This window comes from Meles meles, chromosome 8 (assembly GCF_922984935.1).
Source record: "Meles meles chromosome 8, mMelMel3.1 paternal haplotype, whole genome shotgun sequence".
Classification (NCBI taxonomy): Eukaryota; Metazoa; Chordata; class Mammalia; order Carnivora; family Mustelidae; genus Meles; species Meles meles.
This window is the reverse complement of record NC_060073.1, coordinates 22,107,163-22,122,155: the sequence shown is the minus strand read 5'-3', so window position 1 is coordinate 22,122,155 and position 14,993 is coordinate 22,107,163. Positions and strand designations below refer to the sequence as shown.

Genomic DNA, 14,993 nt, shown 5'->3' with positions numbered 1-14,993 from the left:
TTTTCCACTGTTGTTTTTAACCAGGGTTTTTACTTACATGAGATTTAGTTTAAGTGAGATAAACTACTAACAAATGGATCCTTGATTAGGTTTGGAACAAGACCCACACACAAAATGGATGCTTTTAAAATGGGGTTGGTATGAATGTATACATAAAGTTTTAAAGGTATTTCCCTTGGCTCACCTGTATAAATGTTAACATTCTTCAATAATCTGTGTGAGGTTTCAAGTTAATTAAATAACTCTACAATTTACTAGTTGTATGACCTTGAACAAATTACTTGCCCTCTGTGCTTCAGTTTTTCATCTGTAAATTGAGGGTGTTAATCTCTTTACCTCACAGAGGTGTTTTGGGAATTGAGCAAGGTAGTATGTGCAAATCACTTAGAAGAGGACCCAATCATAGTAAGGGCCCTAAAGAATGTTACTATTAAAGATTTTTAGTAAAAATGTGAGTTTATTTTTTAGCAAGCAAAGTTTTTGGATCAAAATGAACATTCTGGTCTATAATTTGTATGTTTTATGGTTTTGAAATGACTGATGTGTACTATTGTTTTGATAATCTTTTCTAGGTACATTTGGCCAAATGCCTAAAAATAATGAGTGTTAAAACTATGTACATGCATTTCATAATATGTTCTAATGAGTTAATGATGAAAACTATGTTCAAGTGTTTAAATTTGATTTTATAGAACTATTGATATTAGCTACAGATTTAGTCTTCTGATACATTTATCTCCTCTGATAAATTTAACTCCTCTGTGAGATAAGCTGTGCAAAGTTTTACTCTTGATATGTTAGTATTTATTTTCTCCTGTAACGTCCTGCTTGTTAATACTTACATGTTTGTATTCCTTCATAATATAAAATGCTGACCTCCTGCGTCTCCCAGAACATGTGTTTTTGGCTGACAGTCTACAGAATACTAATGATAAAAGGCCAGGGCCTTGACCTTGACCTATGAGGACCAGTCAGCTTGCTGTGCTCCACGGCTGCACACAGCATCCTCCAGGAAGCATCTGAGCACAGAGCAGGGTGTGCTGGTGGTGATTACCTCATGTCCCTGCTTTGAAGATGAGTCGTGCGTTGGGGGAGCATTGCAGATAAAGCAGTACAGATCCAACAGCACTGTATAGTACCCTTCAGGTTCTTGACAACAGCAGTGAGATAAGAATGAGGCACCGGTCCTAAGATCTTGGCAGATCACAAAATGCTTCTCCCACTACTTCATTCTTCCTCTTCCACTTTCTCTTTTCATGTTGGCGTATGTATTGGTTCCCATGAAATGAGTTGGGGGATGCACGCTGACTTATTAAACATGTCCTGGGGCGCCTGGGTGGCTCAGTGGGTTAAGCTGCTGCCTTCGGCTCAGGTCATGATCTCAGGGTCCTGGGATCGAGTCCCGCATCGGGCTCTCTGTTCAGCATGGAGCCTGCTTCCCTCTCTCTCTCTCTCTGCCTGCCTCTCTGTCTACTTGTGATTTCTCTCTGTCAAATAAATAAACAAAATCTTTAGAAAAAAAAAAAAAAAACATGTCCTATCATATCAGCTGTGAACCGTATGGGTGGCAAGTGTCACTGCCAGAGGAGCTCGATATATGGGCTTCACATTTTTGTATGGAAGCCTGATTTTTGAAAGTCAAGTCCCATTTACAAAGCACTAAGGGAGTTTACTATTTGAAACACTTCTACGTCAAGCTGAATAATTATCCAGTATCTTTAATGTAAACACGAATATTCCTGTACCTGTCTGATGTGTACTTTTAGTGGAAAAACAGTTCAAAACTCTTACTTGATTCGTTGTGGAACTAAGACCATCTGCAGGACAGCCACATGGTCTTTGTTGGGATGTAGACAGGATCTGTGAGGTTGGCATCTCGGCCACACAGTTGACTAGGGCGTGTTCAGGGGTGAGAATGTTTGACTATTGCAAGGGTGTACAGTGACTGACCAACCAGCGGCCAGAAAGGTGAGTGAGGACACAAGTGTGTAAGAGCTTGGGTGCTGGGCTCGAGAGGATGGAGACAGCCATAGGAAGCCTTAGAGCAGAGATAAGGTGTGATCTGATGTACATTTTAGGAAGGCGGGTCTAGTGGCAGAGTGACATGGCGTTTGTGTTTTATGGTCTCTCTGTTTATTTTCATTGTACTATAAAAAGGGCATTCACCTTGATGAGGTTTTCTGCGCAAGGCTCCCAGGTTTAGTGTTCTTCGGTGCTGTTGTGATGTCCCCTCTGGTGTATTTTGATGAATTGTGTTTCAGTTGACTGTGTTATGTTGCCGCGGCCGGGGCTCCATTTTCTGTAGAGATGTAACTTCTGTTGGGAGCCCTGGGGTAACTTAAAAGAAGATGAAAATTGGTCTGGCTCTAGAATCTTAGAAGATTTTATGGCGACTGGACATCAAGAGAGCTAGGGCATGGGTGTCTGCTGCCTAATGTCATAATACAAGTATTGAAAAAAGGTTTAGACAAGAAAGAAAATAGCCTCTTCTCATCATCAGTGCTGGCCCAAGTTTTATCTCCTCACCAAATCATACAGTAGGGCTGGCTAGCCAAGAAGCATGCCTAGAAAGATCAGAGAGATCAGTGCCCCTTGTGACCCTGGGCTTCTTCCCCTAATCTGGAGATGGTTGATGAGGAAGGCCCCAGCATCTTGTTGGAGGTCCTGTGCCATTTGATGAGCACTGAATGATCTGGATCCCTCAGATCCAGGTTTATGTCTTGGTCCATGTGCTCCTGTGTTAGGAGGTCAGAGGATTATAAAAAGTCACATAAATTCTATATTCCTACAGAGGAATCATCAAAGTGAGATATCCTGACCAGAGAAATGACGAGTCATCACCAGAGGAAGGGGTGATGAGTGGTCCAGAAGAATATTGGGGAAGAAATATTAACCCGAATAGTTTTGACATATCCATTAACCTTGATATGTTATCATAGAGTGCAGCTCGTCTCTCCCAGGCCATTGTCTGAGCCCCGCTTAATGAGGCTTTCCCTTAGCAGACATAAAGCTGCTGGTCAGAGTAACCCCAGGGGTATTTAGAAGCCTTGTTGCTTGCCTTACAGTTTTGCTCCAAATCCTTCAGGGGTGAATTTCGTCTTGTTCTTGTGCTCTGCTGAGCAGTTAAGTGCCAAGCTGGGAGAGGGGTGGTGTGGAAGTTCTCTGTAGTTGATCCATATGGCAGGTGAATCAGCCTTCCACTAGAAGAGCGGTCCTACTAGCCCGGGGCTTTTTTTCCTTGTGATTTCAGATGTTTCATGACTGAAATCTAACGTAAGTCTTTTTCTCCTCATGAACAGTGACCTTCAGACCAGATATGGTGGCGTTTAGAGATAATTAAGCCTCCAAATATTGACCCAGACTCTTCTAAAATAGCTGCGGTTTTATGCCTGGAGGGCTTGCCGTCTCAGAATACTGAGAGTTGGCAAAGGAGATTGTTGTACGACTGTTGATGACTATGGCAGAAATCGTGGGCAACGGGAGAAGTCCCACAACTCCAGAGGCAGCTAAATACAAGTCTGGTTTCCAACAGGCAGGACACCGAGCTCCACACCACTTCAAAGACAAGTTCTAAAACTGATCTTGCTTGCATTGTTTGTTTCAGATTTGAGATTACTTGTTTAAACATCTGCCAAATTCAGAGTTGCCTTCCTTCTCTAGGCCTTATGGTTCTTAGATTCCTTTAATGACCGTTTTAGGACCTCAAGATACTATAGACTCTTCACTCCTTTTCAGATAAATACTACCCAAGCAATACCATCCAAACCACCTGTAGTTCTTACCTAGGCCTGGGAAACCTGTTCCCTCTGATGGTCCTGGATCCTGAAGCTGCCACTGGCTTCGGGGAAGAAGGTGGATGGTTGGTAGTGGCCCTGCCTGTGCCTTAGGAAACCTGCAGGCTCCCATTCTGATAATGGGGAGAACATTCCAGCCTTCTTCATTACCTCTCTCAGAGCAGGGAAGGTAGCAGGTGGGGCTGTGACCCAAGGTAAAATTTATTAACCTCCACTTACACTGAAGTACACTGCGTTTTGTTTGTTTCATTTGGGACTGGGGAGGAGTCTTAAACAGGGGATCAGCATTTAGTTTTTCCTTCGTAGGATGTGCAACCGAAGTGGGGGCTTGAAACCATGTCTTGTTAGGAGTGGCCTAAAAAACTGGACATATTTAGCATGGAGAGAGGAAGCATGACATCACACCCAGACACATAGACACACACCCTCCTAATCAAGGCCAGTTAGTTGTACCTCCTTAGTATTTTGGAAGTCAGCTCACTTCTTTTCATTCCCTGTGATTCCTTCCAAATTTGAAGCCTCTAAACTTTGCAGTGAGAACTGCTGGAACAGCCTAACCAGCCTTTTTACACCAACTTGTCTCCCTCCAGTGCAGTCTCCGTCCCCCAACCACAGTGTTATTTTACATGAAGTCATATCACTTTCCTGGGAGATCCTTCAAGGACTTCTTGCCCTCAAGTCCTGACTCCTTCATATGACCTCTAGGGAAGGACCGACCTGATGGGGCTGCTGCCCACCCCTCCAGTTCTCCCCTTAGCTCTGTGCCCCTCTACTTCTCTGCATCCAGGTCACGGCACCTTCACTCTCTTGAACCTCGTGCCCCCTCAGACAGTTCCCTCTCTGTGCAAGCTCTCTTGTCTCCCACTTCACTCATGCCGCTCATCTTTCAGTTCTCAGCTGACAGTATTCTATCCTTGGGGGCTGGTGGGGAGCCTTCCAGAGTCACCCGGGTCTCTCAGCCCTGGAGTTTCGTCACACACAGCACGGCTTTCCTTCACTCGGCATTTCATGTTCGGATTAGTGCCTGTCTCCAGATTGTAAGCCCCTTGAGTGCTGGTTCCGCATTCTTTTTATTCTCTGCCATTCCCTAGCCCTGGGCCTCACCTATGGCAGGCATATGACACACGATTTTGTTTTTGATTTATTTTGTTTTTATATTTTTAAAATTTATTTGTGAGAAACAGAGACGGGAGGTGGGGTGGGGAGCCCAATGCGGGGCTGTATCCCAGGACCCCAGGATCACGACCTGAGCTGAAGGCAGACGCTTAACCAACTGAGCTACCCAGGTACCCCCAACAAATGCTTTTGAATAAATAAATGAATTTTAAAAAACCTGAAAATCCTCTTTCTTTGGGAAATAGGAACCCACTTATTGTATGTGGCCCTAAAAGGCTGAGCTTAGATCCATCGTTGGTATTTACACTCAAGGAAATTGTGAGAACTTTGTAATCTTTGGATCGGCTAGAAGTGGGATGGGCCAAAGGTGAGTTCCCCTTCTGATTCTAGGCCAGAGTTTGCAGACCCATAGTCTGGGTTGTGTGCGCCCTACCATCATATCTCAGTTGGTTCAGGCAGTGTTTCCAGAAGCGGGACGTCCCACACTCAACGTCTAGCTTCTCCTGGGGAAGATCTGAAAATGAGGGAACGCAGACCTGAACCGCTGCATGCCAGGAAGGGGCAAGGCAGAGGAGCAAGCAGGTGAGGCCGCTGAGGCCGCCCTCTCCAGCTCACCACAGTCCCCGCTCACTCCTGCTGTCTGGCGCGCTGTGCTCCTTTATGTCACCTGCCCGGGCCTGTCAAGCGTGTGGGTTTGCAGTCCCCTGTGCGTTGAACGCCAGCCCTTCAGTGTACTCAAACTGCACAACTGCTTGATGGAGTTGAAAGGTTAGAATGGTTTTAACCCAATCAGTCTCTCCCATCCCTATTATTATCTGAAATCAAAGCACTTGGAGAGCTTTGCGTGCTTTCGAAAAGCTATTTTTTCCTACTCCCACCGCTGTGTGTTCATCGTATGTGGCTCAGCCAGAAGTGAATGCTATGCCTGGCCCATGGCGTAGGTAATAAAGGTTTGGATGGATGAAAAGCCCAGGAGAAGCTTTGGTTGCCTTTTTCTTGCCTGCATTTGCCTTTGGCGTATGACACAGTACCAGTAGAGGGAGCCCTCCAATAATTTGGAAATCCATGAGAATCTCTATTCATCCCTCTAATCGTATTTAATTTAGGGATTATGCTAAGAATGTATTCCTCCACGCTGCCCCAAGAATTTAAGTTAAGGACACTGGGAAGTGAATAAATTGTGGGAAAGGAGAGTATGAGAGTGTGACTGTCAGCCCTCACCCCCACCTGGGACTTTTTAGATGAAGACATTCCAAGTTAGTCTCTAGAGTCTTTTAATCCATTTTGAGAGCCGCTATCATTATGCTCCTAAAAATTTCCAAATAATTGGGTACATTTAGCCCTTAGGGTCTCATAGTAACAGGGCTTCCTCAGGCATAACTACAAAATGATGGCTTTGCCAGACGGCCTGACAACCACTCTTTGCATAGCTTTCATCTGTGAAAAACGAGGGAGTGGTTGGAGATTGGTTCTAAAGTTCTTCCCAGCTCAAAGCAAAGCTAGTTTATAATGCCTTATATATGGGTGAAAATGTAAAAATCTCTTTGAAAACTTTAGAAATTATTTCCCCTCCTAAAATCTCCACCCTTGTATATGGGTGAAAATGTAAAACTGTCTTTGAAAACTTTAGAAATTATTTTCTCCTCCTAAAATCTCTTTTGAGAAGTCAGCTTATTTGGGGAAAATTTAAGTAATGGAAATTCTTACCATATCATAATATGCTAAAGTTGGAAAAGCGGTGAATGGTGGTATATGTGTTCTTTAATTTTTTGTTTAGAGGCAAAGATTATGGCTTTAGATTCACTATTATCCATTGGCGTGCAGTCTTCTCTGTTCTGGAAAGTTCTTTTATTTTTCTTTAGTTCAATTATTTTAACATACATCAAAACAATTTATTATGAAAGGAAAAACTTTGTGTTTTTTTATGGTGTGGGGTTGAATTTCAGATTAAGTAAAATGCGGGGGGAGGTAATGGTAAAGAGGGCTCTTAACTTCCTCATACTTAAAACATTATTAAAGAGAAAAATTAAATAATACTTGGAGATCTTAAAGCCCTCAAAAATTTTTACCTGATTAAGCTTTTTACCCCCTGTGCAGTAAATATTGCTTTAGTCATACAGGTGACATTCTAAGAATTTCTAATGCAGTTGTATTCTCAGGACCACAGAGCTCAGATTACACAGTTTCTAAAGGAAATATGTGCTGTGCCATTCCAGCATGACTTCCAATGAGTCACCCTCTAATTTCTTCCAAACAGGCAAGGTGTAACATCATTGTTACATAATTTATGTGATTCTTTTCACTATCAGACTATGATTTTTTAAATCATTGTTAATGATTCCAATTGAAAACTTGTTTAAGGCATTTATATCTCCTTTCTTCTAATTTGTATGAGTTCATTTTTCAGTTGCTTGAATTCAGATCCTGTTTGCTCCACACAGATTTCTCTGGGCAAGAAGGTAGGGCAGATGTGGACAAAGTGTTGATTTGTGATGACCTAATTATTTATATGAATAGCCTGGATTCTTGGGGCTTTGCCCAGATTCTAGGGTGAAGTTGTTACACTTTAAATTCTATTTATATACAATGGTGATATAGGGGATAATATTTGTTACCTTATTTTACCAAGTTACCTTGAATTTTAATCTTTCCTTTTGGGTTTTTGGTTGTCTTCTTGAGCATAATACAGACTGTTTTCTTTGTCCAAGTCTTTACAGAAACTGACCAAACGCCAGAGGTTGCATGATACAAAAATAATTTGCTTATAAAATTAAATCACTTGCCTGTAAAACAATTTGCATAATTTGTATAATTTGCTTATACAAGTTTTCATAATAAACTAAAGTGAGAGAACCCTAAATTGGGTTTCAGGAATAAAATAAAATTCCTTCTATGAGCTCTTGATTACTGATATCAGAGAAGTGAAAGAAAAAAAAAATTATTCATGTTAATTTCTTTCAGAAATAACACTATTTGTAGGGGCTTTTCTAATTATGAAAACAGTGCAAATAATTGCCCCCAAAATGTGAGAAATATTTAAGAATACTATGATGGTTACATTTTAATATAACATTTTCAGAGATTTTCTTTTTTAGGCCAACCAATGCATGAAGTCAGGTATCTCAGCTAAGTGATCTGATAATACTGATCTGATTTTTTTTTATGAGCTATCAGCCCCTTATTCATTTTCCCAGCCCAAATATATACAGCTGTGGTAATAAATACCAGTAAATATTTTGCTCTTGAAATTGACTATGTGGTATCCCCAGAAAGACTTCTAAATTAAGCCGTCATTGCTAAAGACTTTCATTTATTTTTGTGTATTTGTATACAGTATGGCCAGCTTGCATAAAAAGTGGTGCAATATAATGTGTATTGACCTTTCTCCCTTTGATTTTAGGCTTCTGGGACTTTTTTTTTTTTTTTGTGGTGAGGATTGATGAAACGGTCACTAAAATATATATATATAACTAGGAAATATCTGGGGTTTTTTGGAGAGATTTGAAGCTCTCATTGGAGAGGGACTACTGCAACAACTTTTATCACTTTTTAGGAAAGAACTAAATTTAAAGTTTGCTGTACACTTTTGAAAACAACTTCAGGGGCACCTGGGTTAAAGTCTCTGCCTTCAGCTCAGGTCATGATCCCAGGGTCCTGGGATTGAGCCCCACATCGGGCTCTCTGCTCGGTGGGAAGCCTGCTTCTCTCTCTCTCTCTCTCTCTCTCTGCCTCCCTCTCTGCCTACTTGTGATCTCTGTCTGTCAAATAAATAAATAAAATCTTAAAAAAAAAAATCAACTTCAACACGGGAAAAAACAAGTTAGAAACCATGTTTACTGCTATTTTTCTAATATTCTTAGCCACTGAACTTACAAGTTATGTTAACCTTACTTTAGCAGTATCTTAAGAGGAACAAAAAATTTCCTGGTACAGCAATTATCACCTGCAGATGGCCTAAAATTAGCATATTGAGTTAACTCCAGAAACAGCTTGTGAGCTGTGAAATGGAGTTCAGATAGATAGTGAGATTTCACAGAAATGCTTGGTATGTGGTATAAGTAACCAGATATCAAGATACCGATCAGTGCATACAAAGTAAAATGAGACTTCTAATAGCTTAGTTAAAATATCCTATGTAAAACTTGATGTAAAAGAGAATTTTTAAAAAATTTTTTAATGTGAAGATAGTGAAGCCTCTCTTATGCTTATGCATAGAATTTTAAGAATTATTTGCATGCACATATACGAAAAAGGCTTGAAGTCGAATTTATGATGAATTAGGATCTGATTAGGAGAAAAGAGAATTTAAAAACAGATGAAGGCATTAATCAGGTTTATAAAAGCATGCAGATTTCAAGTTAACTTTTCTTAGGCTTTTCGGTGTTGTTATTATTTGACAGATCAAAAAAGATGTTCCCTTCTGTGACAAGGAGAAATAGTTTAGAGCCAGAATTTAAAAGGAGAAGCCAATGAACAATGCGAAAGAATTTAATTTTTCATGAGAAGACTTGATGGATTATTTGGTCATTGGGCATTCAACAAGTATTTCTGGCCCTTTAATAGCTAGGCATCAAAAATACTGCTTCTTCCTTTCTCTTTGTGTTAAGTTACTTAAACTTCTTGAAGGTTGGGTTTTTAAAAAAATATTATATATTTATTTGAGAGAGTGAGAGCAAGCAAGCACATGTCCGCAGGAGGAAGAGCAGAGGGAGAGGGATGTGCTGGGTGTGGAGCCCAGTGTGGGGTTTGAGCCCACGAGCCTGAGATCATGGCCTGAACCAAAATCAAGAGTTAGATGTTCAACTGACTGTGCCACCTAGGCACCCCTAAACTTCTTGAGTTTTAATTCACATGTATAAAGGATACATTTTGGTGCTCGTTTTGGCAGCACATACACTAAAATTGGAATGATATGGAGATTAGCATGGCCCATATGCAAAGATGACCCAGAAATTCATTCAGCGTTCTATAATTTTGATGTTAACTTACTGTGGTAATCCTTTTGCAGTATATACATCTATCATATCATTATGCTCTACAGCTTAAACTAATACAATGTTTTATGTCAGTTATTTCTTACTAAAACAGGGAGGGGAAAGGTATATTTTGAATATGTCTCCATAGATCGAAGACCATCCAGAAAATATTTAATGTTTAGCTATTGATGTAGTTTTATAAGTAAGATTCTATCTTATGGGATTTTATTTTGTCTCTGATTGTGGATAACTTTTTGCCATTCAGAAAGGAAACATTTAATGTATGACATGCACACAGTGTAAGGGAAAAAATAGCTCCCATGCATGCATTTCTATTTCTTCGATATCCCAGCTAATGTGATATTTCTTTTTTTTTTAAGATTTTATTTATTTATTTGACAGAGAGATCACAAGCAGACAGAGAGGCAGGCAGAGGGTGGGGGAAGCGGACTTCCAACTGAGCAGAGAGCCCGATGCAAGGCTTGACCCAGGACCCCGAGACCATGACCCGAGCCAAAGGCAGAGGACTTAACCCACTGAGCCACCCAGGCGCCCCTCATGTGCTATTTCTTACTGGATTATATTTAGGAGAGTAAATTTATGTCTTGGGAAAAAAATCTGAATTAAACTTTACAGCTCTGTGCAACCACTTTTTAATAGTCAAATAGTTCTGAGATCCCTGGTCAGAATAAAAGAATTTAGCAATAGATTTTATAGACTTTCCTGGGTGTTTTCCAGGTTGATCACTGTCTACAAATCCCATCCTTTCTCTCTTTTCGTGTAGGAGGGCCAAACATTTGGCGGCTACCTCAGTGAACTGAAGAGTTAGCTACTATTCAGTTAACACGTCTCATTTCATGCACATGTGTACGCACACGCACATGCAGGCACACGTCCCTGCCATTGGATGAGAACATGTTTATTATCAATTTGCTTACCCTGTTTCTGGTGGTCTTAGGTCTTAGAGGACTGAATGCTCGCTTCTCTCCATGGAGCGCTTGGGGACCTCCTACATTAGCTGAGGAAATGTGCTGAATAAAAAATGTTTTCAGATTTTGCTAGGGATGCATGTAATCTATTCTTACAATAAAATACCCTACAATGGTTAATATGCCTGAAGTACGTCTGTTTGCGCTAGCATGGGAAGCTGTCCATGATGTGGTATGATACGCAGATTGTGTGACATATATATAACAGGATGCTCGTGAATTTCTTTAGAAGCTCCGTTCAGCAAAAGGTTTTCTCAGTGCATCATTTCTATGGCATACATTGTAGTTTCTTGCAGCTGTTTGCCTTTTTGTATTCTATTCCTTCTACTAGAATATTTTTTCCGCCTGATGAATTCCTATTTATTCTTTCAGAACTTAACTGAAATATAATCTGTGAAGCTCTAGACCTGATTCCGCAGACATAACGCGTTTTTCTCCAAAGCGTTAGGGCCCTCTGTTCTCACCTCTGTTGTACCACTCACGGTATGTCTTGTAATGGTTTATATGTACATGTGTTCTCTGGCTAGGTAGTAAGCACCTATCAGCCAGCCCAGGTTCGAGTACATAACGTGGCCTCGACAAAACTGAAGGATGTCTCTGTATTATTTCACGTTTCTCGGGCTATAGTTGATATGCATAGAACATTTTGAGAGCTCTGTTTTTCTCCTGGGTTTTATAAAGTAACATCCGCTGTATTTTGTGATTCGAGCTCTTTAACTCATTCATATGATTAAGATTTTTTTTTAAGATTTTATTTATTTATTTGACAGACAGAGATTACAAGTAGTCAAAGAGGCAGGCAGAGAGAGAGAGAGGAGGAAGCAGGCTCTCTGCAGAGAGGGGCACCCAGGTGCCCCTAAAATTCATCCACTTTAAGTGTATAATTAAAAGGTAAATAAATTCAGAGTTGTGCAGTTGTCACCAAATCCAATTTTAGAACAGTTCAGGGGTGCCTGGGTGGCTCAGTGGGTTAAATCCTCTGCCTTCTGCTCAGGTCATGATCCCAGGGTCCTGGGATTGAGCCCCACATCAGGCTCTCTGCTTGGCAGGGAGCCTGCTTCCCCCCCACCTCTCTGCCTGCCTCTGCCTACTTCTGATCTCTGTCATATACATAAATAATAAATAAATAAATAAATAAATAAATAAGCTTAGTCTCCTTTCTTAGAACAATTCCATTACCCTAAGAACATCCCAACTCAGGTATTTTTCAATATTGATGGAACTATCCAGAAACTTGTTGTCACTTGAACTTGATGACCTCAAACTTTGTCATTATTTTTGACTCTAAACTGTGTCGGACACGACATGGTTAAAGGAGACCTACAGGGTGCCTGAAAGAATAGTGCCTCCTGGCAATAAGGGACACTAATTCCTCTTCAGAGGCTTGCTGTGTGACCAGCTCTGTGCTGAGTCCATTACAAACATTACCTCGTTTGATATTCAGAATAGAATAATCTATAACGTAGATGCCTCCTTTTTATAATCCATAATACTCTGCAGACATGGAGGTAACTTGAGATCACACTGCTAGTAAGTGGAACAGCTGGGATTTGAACTTGGACCTATGTCCCACACTTGCCTGAACATTCCGTGGCTGTATATTGAGCAGTTGCAGTGTGTTCCCATAAAAAGGCACATCTTAGGAAATGTGTGGGCAAGTTTGAAGAGTTGCTCCATCTGAAAAAGGAGGCGGTAACTACAGTGTTGAAAGGTTCAGCCCTGAAATCAGCTTTTTCTCGGTCTTGGCTCCATGCAGTTGGATTTGAGGCCCCATGAGCATATCTTGAATTGGGTCAGCAGACCTAGAAAAGAGAAGAAACAGGAGCATGTTGTAAAAAATTATAAAATACTGAGGCCATTTTGGTTATCAGCATAATCTCTTATTAAGTTTGCTTTGGGAGTTATTTGATCTTTAAGTCTTAAAATGTTACCATCGCTTGGTTTTCGTCAACACAAATGGTCAATTTTATTAGTTAGAGTAGTGGTTTGGCTGCTGTAATAGAGGCCTAGCAGTGGCTTAAATAAAATAGTATTTTTCTCCCATATAAAAAGCTGGGTAGGAAATCAAGGTTTAACATAGTAGTTCCCCAGTCATTAGGGATCCTGCCTCTTTACCTCATTGCTCTGCCCCTATTATCACACGGCTCTCAGCTTGCGGCTCAGGTGGGTTGTTTTAGCTCCTTCCACCACATCTATCCAGCCATTAGGTGGAGGAATGTGTCAGGAGGAGGACACGTGTTTTTCTCTCCTTTCAGGCCATGACCAAGAACTTGCATGTGTAACTTCCGATCATATCTCAAGCTATAGAACATAGAGCGCACGTGCCCGTTGTTCTGTGAAGACGACTTTAATATGAAAAACATAGACTTGTATGTAAGAAGGAGGGAGATATGGAATGCTTTAGGCCAAACTCTTTCTCTTGATACTTTTTTTTTTTTAATCTGGGCCAGAAGATTCGGCCAAATCCAGAAACTTCTATCAACACGATTCCCCCAGGCTTTGAAGACACTTCTTTGTCTGTTTCGAAGTTGGCAGTGTGTCAGTCTGTCTTTCATGCCGCAGTGTCAGTTTGAACTTGTTTTTCCTGGAAAAGTATATGCAACAGCTCCCGGCTTGACATCTGGGTTGGGAGCACTGCATAGCAGATTTTACCTTGTAAAGCTGAATACATTTTCTTTCTTCAAAATATTTCTAGGAAAAAATATTATTTTCTCATCAGAGCACTGTTTTCATTAAGACATAGTATTCAAGAAAAAACACTTAAAATTCCTATGTTTGGCATGCGTTGCCAACTTTTCTGTGACAAAGCAGCATTTGCTTCTTAGAAAATTGATGATACCTGCAAATCAAGAATTCGTGTTCTAACCTCAGTACTTAACTAAGACATGGCCCTGACTAAGTCAGTGGGTGTCTTAACCGTTCTTGAACAGAATTTAGGAGTAGCCTCTCATCATATTATATGCATTTTTTAAAGATTTTATTTATTTATTTGAGATAGTGAGAGAGAGCAGGAACAGGGGATCAGAAGGAGAGAGACAAGCAGACTCCCCATTGAGTAGGGAGCCCAATGTGGGGTTTAATCCCAGGATCCCGGGATCATGACCTGAGCTGAAGGCAGGTGCTTAACCGACAGAGCCACCCCGGTGCCCTGCATTATATGTATTTAATCAACAATTCCAAGGCCCTTTGAAAATGCAGGTATCATTTTTCTTTGTTGTTGGTTTCGAGAGATCACCTTAACTTTCTTGAAGGATGTGTTTTACTCACAGCTAGCTAGACCAACAAGGGGAATGAATGTCAGGATACACTTTCCATTTGCCAACCTGTCACTTTGGGGCATTCTTCTAAAGGCCTTTTTGATAGGAAAAGATTGTTTGAGCACTTAAGATTAGGACTCTTAAGTGATCTTGGTTCGCAGATATTCCCTTTGATAACATATATCCCTTTCCAGGAGTACATTTTGGAAGACTAGAGCTCACTGTTAAGTCCTTAATTATTTGAAGATCTCTGTGCCAGTATTAGGTTTCAGGCAAGGCCAAGTTTATCCAAGTTTACTGAAAGTATTCCCAGTGTTATCTCCAGTGACTTCATCTGATTCCTTTTTATGCACTCTTGATACAGCCAAATTATATAGAGTATATCAAATAAACTGCTGTCTGTAGAGTGGTGAGTGGTTTCGTGATTCCCTTCTGGTTTGAGAATGGCTTCTCTCCACTGTTTATCTGATGCTCGCAACCTCAGCCATCATGAATGTTTTGTTTTCTCTTTTGCAGATGACACGATTGGTGCTGCCCGGTATGGTGGAAAGGTGAGTCACGAGCACACGCACAAACACTAGAGAGACAGAGCTCATGATTATTTATAGGGAGAATCCTTTCTTTGCAAAATTCAGTAGAGTGACTAATGAACCTATCCTCCATGTCTTAGCAACAGAGTAATGTGCCTGGCGAGTCACACGGTAGAGCATGAGTCATCTGGTGGCGGAGGCCTTTTCCACTCGATTCCCTTTTTATTTCCCTCTCCAGGGTTGTGGTGGTTCCTTTAGATCAGGATTAAAAAGTCTGCCTGAGTCACCATCACCAACTCAATTGCCTGGTATTCTGAGGGGGCGGACAGAG

The 14,993-nt window shown here is 40.9% G+C and overlaps 1 protein-coding gene and 1 non-coding gene across 2 annotated transcripts in view; both read left to right on the top strand.

The window, feature by feature from the left end:
- HSD17B12 (hydroxysteroid 17-beta dehydrogenase 12) overlaps positions 1-14,993 on the top strand; it is a 156,636-nt gene that overhangs the window by 116,853 nt on the left and 24,790 nt on the right. Inside the window, exon 7 of the mRNA XM_046016737.1 lies at positions 14,649-14,683. Within this exon, the coding sequence (XP_045872693.1) occupies positions 14,649-14,683 (35 nt within the window). The remainder of the gene's footprint in view (positions 1-14,648; positions 14,684-14,993) is intronic.
- On the top strand, positions 9,783-9,886 carry LOC123950154. The gene has a single exon (XR_006820153.1). It is a non-coding gene; the product is annotated as a U6 spliceosomal RNA (small nuclear RNA).